Raw genomic sequence first — 13,855 nt, 5'->3', positions numbered from 1 at the left:
GGGCAGTCTTTTTGCGGCGCCGTCTTCATCAAGTTTCAATTTTAAGACTAGCAATATGGTACGTTGCCTCTGGCGATTGAGATGAGGCCGGCGCGCAATGCGCCGAGCCAATGAGCGTGCGCAGGTGAATGTCCGACGAGTGTAGCCGGGTTCCGCGCAACAAGCGGCGCTGGAGCTGCTGCGGCTGGCTCGCAATCATGCAGCGAAAAAACACAGTGGCAATCGGTGGATGGATGTCTATCTGTCTCTCGCGCTCCGCTCTCTTCCGACCTCCAAGTGGCGCCAATTGGATTGCAGTGAATATGGGCGCACGAGGACGAAAGGATCGCGGGACTACGCTACGAAGCAGGAAGGGCACGAGTCGAATAAACAGGTCAACGAGCAGTGGATACGATGTCGGACGGAGAGCGAGACGCAGAGACAGACACTCCAGCTACGAAATACTGCGAGCAGCAGCCACAGCAGCCTACAGACGACGGACACTTCACCTGCCAATGCAACGGATACGTATACAGGTCGACCAGGTTGCTAACGTACGCACTGCCATGTTGATCTCTATTGCAGGGTATTGATCTTGTCGCTGGTGGCAAGGTCGTCGGCAAGAAGAACCGCACGAACCCCAAGTCGGACAATGTGTACCTGAACCTGCTCGTTCGCCTGTACCGTTTCCTGGCTCGTCGCACGGACGCCAAGTTCAACGACATCGTGCTGCGTCGTCTCTACCAGAGCAACACCAACCAGGCTCCTCTGTCCCTGGGCAAGGTCGCTCGCTTCATGAAGAAGCACGAGGGCAAGATCGCCGTCGTGGTGGGCACCGTCACGGACGACATCCGTCTTCTGAACGTCCCCAAGCTCTCGGTTGTGGCCCTCAACTTCACCGAGACGGCCCGCGCTCGCATCGTCAAGGCTGGCGGTGAGTGCCTGAGCTTCGACCAGCTGGCCCTGCGTGCCCCCAAGGGCTCCAACACGGTGCTGCTCCGTGGCGCCCGCAAGGCCCGTGGCGTGTACGCCCACTTCGGCCACAAGTCGACGCTCGAGTCGGTGCACACGCACGACCACGTCAAGCCGTACGTCCGCAGCAAGGGCCGCAAGTTCGAGCGCGCCCGTGGCCGCAGGAAATCGCGTGGCTTCAAGGTGTAAGCGGCCTAGCCACGAACACTCTGAAACCAGGCCTTCTCTGTCTTGTGCCTTCCGGACGTGGATTTCGCGGGCTGTCATCTTCAAGTGGCGGGTGTGGCAGGTGTAGCGGCAGTTTGGCTAGGAGCTGCTGCGTGCTGGCGGCGAGCTTGCCTCGCTGTTTGGCGCCACTGCTGCAGTCGTGGAGACGGCTGCTTGCTTATCAGCGGTTGGAATAAACGAACCCAGGGAATAAAATTGAGACGCGCACCAATTTGACTTTATTCGTATCCGTTCTGTGGTACGGCCTCGAAACGATGCTTGACATGTCATGTACACTGCAACAGTCGCCACAAAAAGTATCTTTCGTGTTGACGAGGCTAATGACTTCAATGAACGCAAGAAAGCAAGCAAGCCAGGTGCACGTTGGTCGACTAACTCATTTCCTACGCGAGAGAATGTACTTGAGCTTGGCGACGATCTCGGCTGTTCAAGTCGACGACGTATGAACAGATGTGCAATTAGTCCACCATCCAGGGGTTGACGATGAAGCCAACCACTTTCAGTGCAGCACGTACCACATTCATACGGCGAGTCGGCTGTGTAGTCTGTGATGATCTCCTCGATGCTGTCCTTGAAGTAGATCTGGAACTCGGACGGGTCCTGGTTGAACCGCACCCAGACCACGCCAGACATAGGCCGCTCCGCCTGCAGTGGACACGAAAGATGACGATGGACAACGCATTAGCACGCTTACCGCACAGTAAACTTGCAACAATAACACAGATACGTACAATCTTCGTGGACTTGCTCGATGTGATGACGCGCTCTCCCACTTTGCGGTTGTAGATCTTGTTGAGATCGATGCCCAGCATACGCTGCTGCTTCTTACCATACTTGTTCTTCTTGATAACGTGCCACTCCTTGAACATTGCGGCAGTAACATCGTTGAACATAAACGTCTCTGGAGGAGGACGGGAACGACTGTCCACATTCGCGGTCTCCTCCACTGCTGACGGCGCTGGTGCAGAGATCTGAGGTGCATCGGCGAAGATTTCTGAAGAAGGAAGAACATAACTGCGTGTCAGCATCCGCACAAGACATGAAGAACACCGACATCGGCTTACTCGTTGCTAGCGTCACCTCGTGGAGATTCAGCGGCCGCAGCTTGGTGTGCATGTCGATCTCATCACTTGCGAGGTCCAGACGTTCGCGGTCTGCCTCGCTGATCTTAAGCACATAAAGCTCCTGGAAGAGCTGAAGCCTGTGCTTTTTGTTAAGAGTCGGTAGCAGATCTTGGCCGACTGTGGTGCCGTCGATAGCCACCACAGTGTAGTCGTCGCTCTTCGGCCTACAACATAGCACAAGTAACGACACGGTTAGCGATGATAGATCACACAACCAACAGCAGTATGTTGCAATCCGCACATGAAGATTTTGAGGAAAGCCTTGTCGTTGGGCAGTGGCGCCTTGGCGGCTGCAGCGCTCGGCTTCGCCGCTGCGGCAGGTGCAGCGACATCTACAGTACAGAGCACAACACATGAATGATCAGCCACTCCACCACCACACCAACTCTCACCATGGAAAAGCTGCAGCATACCAGCAGGTGCGTCGCCCGACGGCGGGCACGCATCCGGTCGCTCACACAGACAGTACTCGTGGCCTCCCGCATCACCGAAGTTTTTGATCTTCCGAGACCGGTCAAGAGCTGCAACACACAACACCCACCCACCAGCAACACACCATGAGCACACCATCAGCACAAGCTTACCCCGTCTCACAACCAACACACTTTACCTGGGAAGTCCTCATCCGGAATGCCGTCCGAGTCGTGCAGTCGGAGCTCGTAGCACTCCGGGTGCCCGTAATACAGCGGCGGCTGACGCGTCTCCGCCTGGTGCACCCTCAGCAGCTCCTGGATCGCTTCGTCCACCGTCGACACGTCATACAGATCGATCTTCATCTCGTCCCTCGTGGGCAAGTAGATGGTCAGGTGCAGCACGGCTCCTCCGTCCGCCCCCATCATCTGCGGCCTGGTGCCCATGGCCGCAGCCGCCGGGCCCTTGAGCGCCTTGTCCAGCAGCGACGACTCGTGGAACGAGATGGGCTCCACGTCCTCCCTCTCGAAGGTGAAGCCGTCTCCCGGCTGCTTCTTCTCACCTGCTGCAGCACTGTCCTCCTTGTCCCCGTTCTTGACACTTGCTGCAGCGCTGCTCTTCTTGTCGCGACCTGCTTGGGTCGACGTGCGGCGCCGTGATGCAGCGGCGCTGGAGGCCACGCTCTTCTCGCGCGTGTCGCGCGTCTTGACGGCGTCGTCCCCGGCCTTGGCGCCTCCGTTGGCCGCCGAGATGCTGGCGCTGCTGCCCTTGCGCAGGCCCTTGGGCGACTTCTTCCCCGCCGACGAGGACGAGCCGGAGGTCGACGCCAGCGGCTTGAAGGCCGTCATCTTGTCGATCCACGAGTTGCGCAGCTGCGACTCCATCTTGGGCGACGAGTTGTAGATGCGGTCCACCTCCGAGTCCTGCCGGTCGTGGAACGTCGGGCTGTTGCACGCCGCCAGGCGCATGAGCCCCACCACGTGGTTCAGCTCGCTCAGCTCCGTGAACTGCATGGCCACTACAGTCGCTACAGCGGCGAATGCACACGCAGGAAGGAAGCTCTACTCTACTCGCTAGTAGCGAGTCGCTACAACGTCCAGTACCGCCTTCCCCCTCTACAAGGTACAATACACTATGTACCCCACACAAAATAGAAAGTAATTTTCGTATCTAGCCGCTGAGATTCGTCGAATCTACGATTGGATTAGACATTCCGGCCGGTTTTCACAATATAAAAGAGATGAAAAAAGAAAACGTAATCGGAGTCTCTGGACTTCGTAAAAAAAATCTGGCGTCCCATCGTACTTAATTGGGCTGGTGTTCTCCATCAATCACTGAACCCACATCGCGCTTGGCTCGTGGTCAGTAGCAGCAATGGAGCGGAAAAAATACTTCCGCTTGGTCCTTGGATCGTCTAGCCCAGCATCCCAGGGTGTTGTACGCGCTTTGAAGCTTCCCGATGGGGTTGATGTTGATGATTTCTGCTTGGTGCTCCATGGTAAACGCGAAAGCTTGAACCTCCCACCAAGCCTTGAGCCTTCAGCTCTCAAAGTGTTTGCGAACGGCAAAGCTCCGACACCTCTGGAACTGGACAAAAGTTTGGAGAACTATGGTGTGAACACAGCAGACCCACTCATCGTGCGAGTGCCAAGGATCTGGTTCCAGTTGAAAGGTGCCGACAGACGCGATCTCTCTTGCCCAGCTTCAGTTCCGCTCACCGAGGAGGACGCTGTTGAAGTTCTACTGGACGCAGTTCAGAAATTTTACAAGGACAACCATCTTGCCGGGATCGCTGCGTCCGACCTTGTGGTCTACGCCGGCGATGATTTCACGGAGCTTCTGGCTCGTGGGGGGCAGATTGGCTCGCGTGGTAATTCAGAACAGACACCACTCATCGTGATGATGGCCCCAATGAGACTTCCCATCGACATTGGAGAAGAGCAGAACGAGAGCAAACGACAGGAACTCCAGCGCTACCAGAAGCAAGGAGAACTGATCCATAACAACTGCAAGGACTACTGCGGTCAAATTCTGGACAAGATTGACTACTACTACGAACACGACGACGGCGACACACTCCCATTCATCTGTGTACAAGGGTCGTCGGGCATGGGGAAATCCCAACTAGCATTTGCGTTGGGAGGGCACCGACCGTACTTCTACTGGCTTGGGGTTAGCGGTGGTGTCGGCGGTCAAGTGCTGTACGGTAATTTTACGTCGATATCGACAGCCTTTCTTGATTGCGTGCGCCTGGATCAGCCAAATGCTGAGAAATCGGACCATGTACTTGACACCTCGTCAAGCTTCTACGGTCGAGACTTGTGGACTTTCGGTTTTCTTCGTGCACTGCTAGAGCATTGCGACTTGAGTACCTCGAAAATGATCCGGTTTGAAGAGCCCGTTACACTTAGGTGGAAAAGTGCAATCAGAAAGCTGTGCGTACTGTGATTGACAAAGTCAAAAAAGAAGGTAAGCGAGTGCCCTTCTTCGTGTTGGATGAGATGGCGCCGGATTCGAGAGGGGGTACGAATGAGGCTGCGTTTCAGCGTAACGTCTTCCGTGTTTGTGGCCTCTTGGTGATGGTCATGGGAACGGACTCCAAAATCACCAATTTGGTCAACCATTCTCATGGCAGCTCCGGGTCGCCGCACCAGTGGATGTCGGTCGTTCCACGATTTCCGAGTTATCGAATCATGCTCTTTACTCCGACGGAGATGGAACTTTGGCCGAGAGTTTCGGCGCGGTATCCTGTCGTGGATATCATTGTGCGGCGGTCGCGTGGTAGATTTTCGAGGTCGTTCATCGTCGGTGCGGTGGAGTGCTTCCAACGAGACTTCAGCATTGAGCTTTGTGATTTGCTCGACGCGGCATTCTCCCATGTTTGCAGCGATGCGCACAAGACGAAAATGTTTCTGAAACCAATTGGCGGTAAAGTTTCTCAGCTTGTGGCGATCTCTTACACGAACGCAGTGGGTGATGTAGAAGATTCGACGGCGATAACTTCCGTGAATACAATGGGCGTGGGTGGACCAGCGTTGAAGAAACGGCGTGTACAAGTGAAGTCCTCCGGTATGCACAAACATTTTGCAAACTTGGTCGACGAGGAGGTTACAGATGTGGCGGTATCGGCACAACAATTGATGATAGGAGACGTTGCTTGGGAGCCTAAATGCAGTTTTGCCTCAATTGTCGACGACATGCTGCTGTATCTTGCAATATTGGGCGGCAAGACCTATCCGAGCTACTACGACCGAGTTAGTGGCACTTATCACTCAACCAAGCAGATCTTCTCGATCGTAAATCCCGACGAGTATGTAATCCATGAAAACACGCAAGCCCCGACCCTCGATTTCAAGAGATATGAGAACATGGTAGCTCACGCAATTTTCAGTTCGTCGCGAAGAAATGGAGTGCGAGGGATTCCGTTCAGCGACTTTTTGCCTTGCTTCCTTGGTGAATTTGAGGATAAGATCTGGATGAAAGAGGTTTTGATGGTGGTGGAAACAGAATCCGATTCAAATGGCCGACTAATTGACGCGAGCAACTTGTTGGAAGGTTACGATGCCGGAGGCCTAGCAGAGAGAACGATTCCGTTTCTCGCTCCCCCCAACACTGAGTGGCCGCAGCCCATTCTTGACACCAATACTGATGGTGGTTGCAAGTTTGGTCATTTGATTCGCACCGTCAACGAGGAAAGATGCGATGTGTACGTGCAGGATTTGGCCAAGAAAGAGAAGGCCATGTTTGTTTGCGAGTGCAAGTACCGGGAGGAGAAAATCGATGTCGGTGTGGTGACAGGTATCCTTGATGGCCTCCAAAAAAGGTGGGGCGAAGAGTGGAAGGTTGTGGTGGTGATCTGCACAGAGCTTACAAATTTTCGCGCGTGGAAGCGTCAGAACATTGGCTGTGTGAAATTCAAGCGGAGCAAGCGTGCTGGAAGGATGATCGCCAACTGGGTTTTCCAGCCGAAGCCGAAGGAGCGAGAGAAGCTGGCGATCATAATCCAGACGGGGGTGATAACGTGAACTTCGTGGTACTAATGGGCAGCGCGACGCCGTAGCCTCCGAAGCATAGCTTAAGAGCTTAATGATATAATTCTTCCTTACATAAATGGTTACGGTCCTCCGCCTTCCGCTTTCGAAGCCGAACGCACCAATGCATAGAGTTCAGAGCACGAACTGTTAACAGGCTTCGTGCCGAAAACTTCATAGCTGTAGGGTACGGCTCGAAGTTCGAGCCTCGAACTCTTTAACTTAAATAATTTCTGGTATGCCGACAGCAGCAAATTCGCGCAAAAGTTACTTGGTGTTCGCGTGGAGTTTGGTGCGACGGACTGCCGCCTTTGGTAGTGCCATTTCTTGCGCCTCTCGACCGTGGGGACTATTGATCAAGCTCACGGCGAGGACTTGTACGAGGCCAGCGTTCTTGATGGTAAGGTCTCGGTGGAATGCAAGGACTACCAAGGTTGCCCCGTTTCGAGCGATGATATGAAGGGATTCTGTCCCGAGTTCAAGAGCAAGAGTAATCCGTTGTTCGTCTGGTGTTGACGACTAAATTTGACGACAATTGCTTGTCGGAACTGGATTTCTATCGCATTGGCTATCATGATGGTGCAACGACGAGTGATAACATGGGGACTACTTAAGTATGTGGCGACACGATTTGGTATTTACCTGTTGAGGGTGTGGAAAATAAGCGCCGCAGCAACAATTGCAGTGACTCAAACGCATGTACGCGCGTGGACAAGGTGGTTATCTTTCTGGAGGCATGGAAGATGAACGAAGACGGGCTTCGTCCCAAACGCAATCGCGTAGATACTAGTCGAGATCCTACTTCACCGATAGATTAACGCAACACTGTGAAGGTTTTAAAGAGCAGAGCCAACAATGAGCTCTTTTACAATAGGATTTCATCGTGGTAGCTCTGCGTGAGAGTCTTGTGAGGCAGCACGATACAGTTGCGAATGATGACCTCCGGGTTCGCAACGACAGACACACCGAAGATTGTGACGTCCCGCACCAGCGCCGTCTCGGCCGAGTGCACCTGGATCTGCGATGCGTTGGGCGGCTGGCCTTCGACGCGGGCCCACTGGCCGATGATGGAATTCCATCCAATGACGGAGAAGAGCACGCAGGCGTGGTCCTTGATGGTCACGCCCTCCAGAATGATCGAATGCGCGACTCGAGCTCCAGGGCCGATAGTCACACCCGCTGCGATCGTCACGTTCGGGCCCAGCTTGGCCGTCGGGTGCACGTTGGCCGACGAGTCCACCACCACGTTGCCCTCAATGATCGGAGAGAGCTTCCCGCCCGTTGTGCTCAACGCACTGGGGTTTGTAAAGCGGAACCGCTGCATGTAGAGCTCCGAGCACGTAATGGCCATGCCGGGCGTCTTGATCTGGCACCAGAAGTCCCCCAACTCGTACAGATGCAGACAGTGCTGGTCAGCCAGCGGCAACAACACGTCCTGCTCCAATCTAGCACCGCAAACCACAAAAAAAATGTTAAAGACACCCCAACCAAGACAATAAAAACTCCATCAACTTCCACGCACCGGAGGTTGTCGAGGTTGCTGAACTCCGGGAAGAGCTTCTTGAGGTCGTGCTGCGTGTTGGCCTCGCTGCTGGACTCGCTGCGCAGTCTCTGACGACTGATCTTGTCGCCGACGCTGACGATCGTGTCCATGAGCGACACGTCGAAGAGGTAGACCCCGCAGTTGATGATGTCGCTGACGAACGTCTCTGGCTTCTCGGCCCAGTGCAGGATCTCCTTGGTCATGGGGTCGGCCACGAGGCAGCCGTACTTCTTGGCCTCGTCGTGGAACACGCGCTTGCCCAGCACGGTGCACGAGCCGCCGTGCTTGAGGTGGAAGTGCATCATCTCGTTGAGCGGGAAGGCGCAGCACACGTCGCAGTGCAGCACGAAGAGGCTGGCCGGGTCCCCCTCGAGGATCTCGTCCCGGAAGAAGCGGATGCCGCCCGCCGTGCCCAGCGCCTTCTCCTCGCGCAGGTAGCGGATGGGCACGTTGAAGCGGCGCCAGACCGAGTCGAAGAAGCGCGAGAAGAGGCCCTCGTCGTACGAGCCGATCATCAGGATCTCCTGCAGGTTGGGCACGCGCGCGCACGCCTCCACGTGGAAGTAGAGCATCTCGCGCCCCGCGAGCTGGAACAGCGGCTTGGGCAGGTCCAGCGACAGCGGCCGGAAGTGGTTGCCCTGCTGGTTGGGCCCGCCGATGAGGATTACGGCCTTGGACGCAGGGAACGTCGCGTCCCCCGCCCCGCCCGTCGCGGCCGCCCCCGTCGACGACATGGATGGAATGGTATGTGAGACGATGGGGATCAGGCGGTCAGTGGCTTCCTTGGATCGGGGAAAAGATGGCTACATAATCGTAGATTCCACGAATCTCAGCGGCTAGATATGAAAATTACTTTCTATTTTGTGTGGGGTACATAGCGTATTGTACCTTGTAGAGGGGGAAGGCGGTACTGGACGTTGTAGTGAGTAGAGTAGAGTAGAGTAGAGTACCCTTCCTGCGTGTGCATTCGCCGCTGTAGCGACTGTAGTGGCCATGCAGTTCACGGAGCTGAGCGAGCTGAACCACGTGGTGGGGCTCATGCGCCTGGCGGCGTGCAACAGCCCGACGTTCCACGACCGGCAGGACTCGGAGGTGGACCGCATCTACAACTCGTCGCCCAAGATGGAGTCGCAGCTGCGCAACTCGTGGATCGACAAGATGACGGCCTTCAAGCCGCTGGCGTCGACCTCCGGCTCGTCCTCGTCGGCGGGGAAGAAGTCGCCCAAGGGCCTGCGCAAGGGCAGCAGCGCCAGCATCTCGGCGGCCAACGGAGGCGCCAAGGCCGGGGACGACGCCGTCAAGACGCGCGACACGCGCGAGAAGAGCGTGGCCTCCAGCGCCGCTGCATCACGGCGCCGCACGTCGACCCAAGCAGGTCGCGACAAGAAGAGCAGCGCTGCAGCAAGTGTCAAGAACGGGGACAAGGAGGACAGTGCTGCAGCAGGTGAGAAGAAGCAGCCGGGAGACGGCTTCACCTTCGAGAGGGAGGACGTGGAGCCCATCTCGTTCCACGAGTCGTCGCTGCTGGACAAGGCGCTCAAGGGCCCGGCGGCTGCGGCCATGGGCACCAGGCCGCAGATGATGGGGGCGGACGGAGGAGCCGTGCTGCACCTGACCATCTACTTGCCCACGAGGGACGAGATGAAGATCGATCTGTATGACGTGTCGACGGTGGACGAAGCGATCCAGGAGCTGCTGAGGGTGCACCAGGCGGAGACGCGTCAGCCGCCGCTGTATTACGGGCACCCGGAGTGCTACGAGCTCCGACTGCACGACTCGGACGGCATTCCGGATGAGGACTTCCCAGGTAAAGTGAGACGGGGTAAGCTTGTGCTGATGGTGTGCTCATGGTGTGTTGCTGGTGGGTGGGTGTTGTGTGTTGCAGCTCTTGACCGGTCTCGGAAGATCAAAAACTTCGGTGATGCGGGAGGCCACGAGTACTGTCTGTGAGCGACCGGATGCGTGCCCGCCGTCGGGCGACGCACCTGCTGGTATGCTGCAGCTTTTCCATGGTGAGAGTTGGTGTGGTGGTGGAGTGGCTGATCATTCATGTGTTGTGCTCTGTACTGTAGATGTCGCTGCACCTGCCGCAGCGGCGAAGCCGAGCGCTGCAGCCGCCAAGGCGCCACTGCCCAACGACAAGGCTTTCCTCAAAATCTTCATGTGCGGATTGCAACATACTGCTGTTGGTTGAGTGATCTATCATCGCTAACCGTGTCGTTACTTGTGCTATGTTGTAGGCCGAAGAGCGACGACTACACTGTGGTGGCTATCGACGGCACCACAGTCGGCCAAGATCTGCTACCGACTCTTAACAAAAAGCACAGGCTTCAGCTCTTCCAGGAGCTTTATGTGCTTAAGATCAGCGAGGCAGACCGCGAACGTCTGGACCTCGCAAGTGATGAGATCGACATGCACACCAAGCTGCGGCCGCTGAATCTCCACGAGGTGACGCTAGCAACGAGTAAGCCGATGTCGGTGTTCTTCATGTCTTGTGCGGATGCTGACACGCAGTTATGTTCTTCCTTCTTCAGAAATCTTCGCCGATGCACCTCAGATCTCTGCACCAGCGCCGTCAGCAGTGGAGGAGACCGCGAATGTGGACAGTCGTTCCCGTCCTCCTCCAGAGACGTTTATGTTCAACGATGTTACTGCCGCAATGTTCAAGGAGTGGCACGTTATCAAGAAGAACAAGTATGGTAAGAAGCAGCAGCGTATGCTGGGCATCGATCTCAACAAGATCTACAACCGCAAAGTGGGAGAGCGCGTCATCACATCGAGCAAGTCCACGAAGATTGTACGTATCTGTGTTATTGTTGCAAGTTTACTGTGCGGTAAGCGTGCTAATGCGTTGTCCATCGTCATCTTTCGTGTCCACTGCAGGCGGAGCGGCCTATGTCTGGCGTGGTCTGGGTGCGGTTCAACCAAGACCCGTCCGAGTTCCAGATCTACTTCAAGGACAGCATCGAGGAGATCATCACAGACTACACACCAACTTTGCCGACGGCAAATTGCCGGTTTCGGCACGGAAATTGTTCCCGAATTGCTTCGTGTATGCTACCTAATACAAGCGCGTGGTCGAATCCATGGCAGTGCTTGTCGACCTGCAACGTCTGCGGTGAGATGTCCAGGGTTCCGTTGAGAGGCGGCCCAGAATAAGGCCGCGAACCTGTTTGCGCGGCGCGCAATGCGCGCTGCCAGCACAGAAACCCACGATGAACTACACTACAACTACTAGTACGTACTTTACAGTATTTGGAATCACCCACTTGCTGTTAACATGTCAAAACGTCTGTACAGTACAGTATTTGGAATCACCCACTTGCTGCTGACATGTCAAAACGTCTAAAAAGCAAGTGGTTGATTTTGATACATTTTAGCAGCGGTTCATTCATTGTCAAAAGGACTGTTATTCCACTATTGGCTACTTCCCATTTCGATGAAGCAGTATTGCACGTAACTCCGGAAATTACATAATAATACCCCGTTCACTATATAATAATGATAGGAACTTGATTTCAGTACAGCGTACCACAATTTTCGCCCAGATGGGTCACTAGGACAAATTATGGTACTTAAGTACCAATAATATTAATGTATACTTCGAAGTACCTCCCGGCCGCTGTCGCTGGACCTGCCCAAGCCGCTGTTCCAGCTCGCGGGGCGCGAGATGCTCTACTTCCACGTGGAGGCGTGCGCGCGCGTGCCCAACCTGCAGGAGATCCTTGTCGGTTGTTGCGCATTGCCAGGAAGGTTGGAACGTCCTGGCGGGGCCTAAGGCTCCGGGATCTTGGTTGCTGGAGCTTGGAGAGGAGAAGGATATTCAGAAGTGGATAGTTCTCTTCTCAGTGCCAAGCCCAGCGCCCACATTGATCCTACATGCATTGTATAAATACACTAGCTACTTCAGCTTCTTATTCTACTAGGATCCTTGCAGCGGACACGAGCATAAGACACAGAGGTCCTCCGACAATCCTGATGATCGGCTCGTACGACGAGGGCCTGGCGGGCGGCATCCGCTTCTTCCGGGACGAGATCCTCGAGGGGGACCCGGCCAGCCTCTTCGTGCTGCACTGCGACGTGTGCTGCGCCTTCCCGCTCAACGAGATGATGCACTTCCACCTCAAGCACGGCGGCTCGTGCACCGTGCTGGGCAAGCGCGTGTTCCACGACGAGGCCAAGAAGTACGGCTGCCTCGTGGCCGACCCCATGACCAAGGAGATCCTGCACTGGGCCGAGAAGCCAGAGACGTTCGTCAGCGACATCATCAACTGCGGGGTCTACCTCTTCGACGTGTCGCTCATGGACACGATCGTCAGCGTCGGCGACAAGATCAGTCGTCAGAGACTGCGCAGCGAGTCCAGCAGCGAGGCCAACACGCAGCACGACCTCAAGAAGCTCTTCCCGGAGTTCAGCAACCTCGACAACCTCCGGTGCGTGGAAGTTGATGGAGTTTTTATTGTCTTGGTTGGGGTGTCTTTAACATTTTTTTTGTGGTTTGCGGTGCTAGATTGGAGCAGGACGTGTTGTTGCCGCTGGCTGACCAGCACTGTCTGCATCTGTACGAGTTGGGGGACTTCTGGTGCCAGATCAAGACGCCCGGCATGGCCATTACGTGCTCGGAGCTCTACATGCAGCGGTTCCGCTTTACAAACCCCAGTGCGTTGAGCACAACGGGCGGGAAGCTCTCTCCGATCATTGAGGGCAACGTGGTGGTGGACTCGTCGGCCAATGTGCACCCGACGGCCAAGCTGGGCCCGAACGTGACGATCGCAGCGGGTGTGACTATCGGCCCTGGAGCTCGAGTCGCGCATTCGATCATTCTGGAGGGCGTGACCATCAAGGACCACGCCTGCGTGCTCTTCTCCGTCATTGGATGGAATTCCATCATCGGCCAGTGGGCCCGCGTCGAAGGCCAGCCGCCCAACGCATCGCAGATCCAGGTGCACTCGGCCGAGACGGCGCTGGTGCGGGACGTCACAATCTTCGGTGTGTCTGTCGTTGCGAACCCGGAGGTCATCATTCGCAACTGTATCGTGCTGCCTCACAAGACTCTCACGCAGAGCTACCACGATGAAATCCTATTGTAAAAGAGCTCATTGTTGGCTCTGCTCTTTAAAACCTTCACAGTGTTGCGTTAATCTATCGGTGAAGTAGGATCTCGACTAGTATCTACGCGATTGCGTTTGGGACGAAGCCCGTCTTCGTTCATCTTCCATGCCTCCAGAAAGATAACCACCTTGTCCACGCGCGTACATGCGTTTGAGTCACTGCAATTGTTGCTGCGGCGCTTATTTTCCACACCCTCAACAGGTAAATACCAAATCGTGTCGCCACATACTTAAGTAGTCCCCATGTTATCACTCGTCGTTGCACCATCATGATAGCCAATGCGATAGAAATCCAGTTCCGACAAGCAATTGTCGTCAAATTTAGTCGTCAACACCAGACGAACAACGGATTACTCTTGCTCTTGAACTCGGGACAGAATCCCTTCATATCATCGCTCGAAACGGGGCAACCTTGGTAGTCCTTGCATTCCACCGAGACCTTACCATCAAGAACGC

General features: G+C 55.4%; 7 protein-coding genes across 7 annotated transcripts; 5 read left to right on the top strand and 2 right to left on the bottom strand.

The window, feature by feature from the left end:
- Window positions 1-17: 17 nt before the first annotated feature.
- PHYSODRAFT_284882 (hypothetical protein) lies at window positions 18-1,390 on the top strand. The gene is made up of 2 exons (XM_009521223.1): window positions 18-58; window positions 565-1,390. Exons 1-2 carry the CDS (start codon window positions 56-58, stop codon window positions 1,138-1,140), a joined length of 579 nt encoding a protein of 192 aa, XP_009519518.1. The 5' UTR covers window positions 18-55; the 3' UTR covers window positions 1,141-1,390.
- A 165-nt stretch (window positions 1,391-1,555) lies between these two features.
- On the bottom strand, window positions 1,556-3,229 carry PHYSODRAFT_359214 (hypothetical protein; the record flags this gene model as incomplete). The annotated part of the gene is made up of 7 exons (XM_009521222.1): window positions 2,914-3,229; window positions 2,717-2,824; window positions 2,545-2,635; window positions 2,244-2,467; window positions 1,911-2,173; window positions 1,695-1,824; window positions 1,556-1,602 (listed from the first exon to the last, which is right to left on the bottom strand). The coding sequence occupies exons 1-7, from the start codon at window positions 3,158-3,160 to the stop codon at window positions 1,556-1,558; spliced, it is 1,110 nt and encodes a 369-aa protein (XP_009519517.1). The 5' UTR covers window positions 3,161-3,229.
- Window positions 3,230-4,088: 859 nt separating this feature from the next.
- Window positions 4,089-5,162, top strand: PHYSODRAFT_296375 (hypothetical protein; the record flags this gene model as incomplete). The annotated part of the gene is made up of 1 exon (XM_009521221.1): window positions 4,089-5,162. One exon carries the CDS (start codon window positions 4,089-4,091, stop codon window positions 5,160-5,162), a length of 1,074 nt encoding a protein of 357 aa, XP_009519516.1.
- Window positions 5,163-5,293: 131 nt separating this feature from the next.
- PHYSODRAFT_296374 (hypothetical protein) lies at window positions 5,294-6,739 on the top strand (the record flags this gene model as incomplete). Its single annotated transcript, XM_009521220.1, has 1 exon — window positions 5,294-6,739. One exon carries the CDS (start codon window positions 5,294-5,296, stop codon window positions 6,737-6,739), a length of 1,446 nt encoding a protein of 481 aa, XP_009519515.1.
- An 836-nt stretch (window positions 6,740-7,575) lies between these two features.
- On the bottom strand, window positions 7,576-8,637 carry PHYSODRAFT_284879 (hypothetical protein). The gene is made up of 2 exons (XM_009521219.1): window positions 8,268-8,637; window positions 7,576-8,190 (listed from the first exon to the last, which is right to left on the bottom strand). The coding sequence occupies exons 1-2, from the start codon at window positions 8,591-8,593 to the stop codon at window positions 7,611-7,613; spliced, it is 906 nt and encodes a 301-aa protein (XP_009519514.1). The 5' UTR covers window positions 8,594-8,637; the 3' UTR covers window positions 7,576-7,610.
- A 644-nt stretch (window positions 8,638-9,281) lies between these two features.
- PHYSODRAFT_296372 (hypothetical protein) lies at window positions 9,282-11,353 on the top strand (the record flags this gene model as incomplete). Its single annotated transcript, XM_009521218.1, has 6 exons — window positions 9,282-10,127; window positions 10,174-10,300; window positions 10,361-10,451; window positions 10,529-10,752; window positions 10,823-11,122; window positions 11,172-11,353. The coding sequence occupies 6 exons, from the start codon at window positions 9,282-9,284 to the stop codon at window positions 11,351-11,353; spliced, it is 1,770 nt and encodes a 589-aa protein (XP_009519513.1).
- Window positions 11,354-12,351: 998 nt separating this feature from the next.
- PHYSODRAFT_284878 (hypothetical protein) lies at window positions 12,352-13,413 on the top strand. Its single transcript, XM_009521217.1, has 2 exons — window positions 12,352-12,721; window positions 12,799-13,413. Exons 1-2 carry the CDS (start codon window positions 12,396-12,398, stop codon window positions 13,376-13,378), a joined length of 906 nt encoding a protein of 301 aa, XP_009519512.1. The 5' UTR covers window positions 12,352-12,395; the 3' UTR covers window positions 13,379-13,413.
- The last annotated feature ends 442 nt before the right edge of the window (window positions 13,414-13,855 follow it).

Source organism: Phytophthora sojae, assembly GCF_000149755.1.
Source record: "Phytophthora sojae unplaced genomic scaffold PHYSOscaffold_2, whole genome shotgun sequence".
In the NCBI taxonomy this organism is placed as follows: Eukaryota; Oomycota; class Peronosporomycetes; order Peronosporales; family Peronosporaceae; genus Phytophthora; species Phytophthora sojae.
The sequence above is the reverse complement of the archived record's forward strand: the minus strand, read 5'-3'. Positions and strand labels throughout refer to the sequence as shown.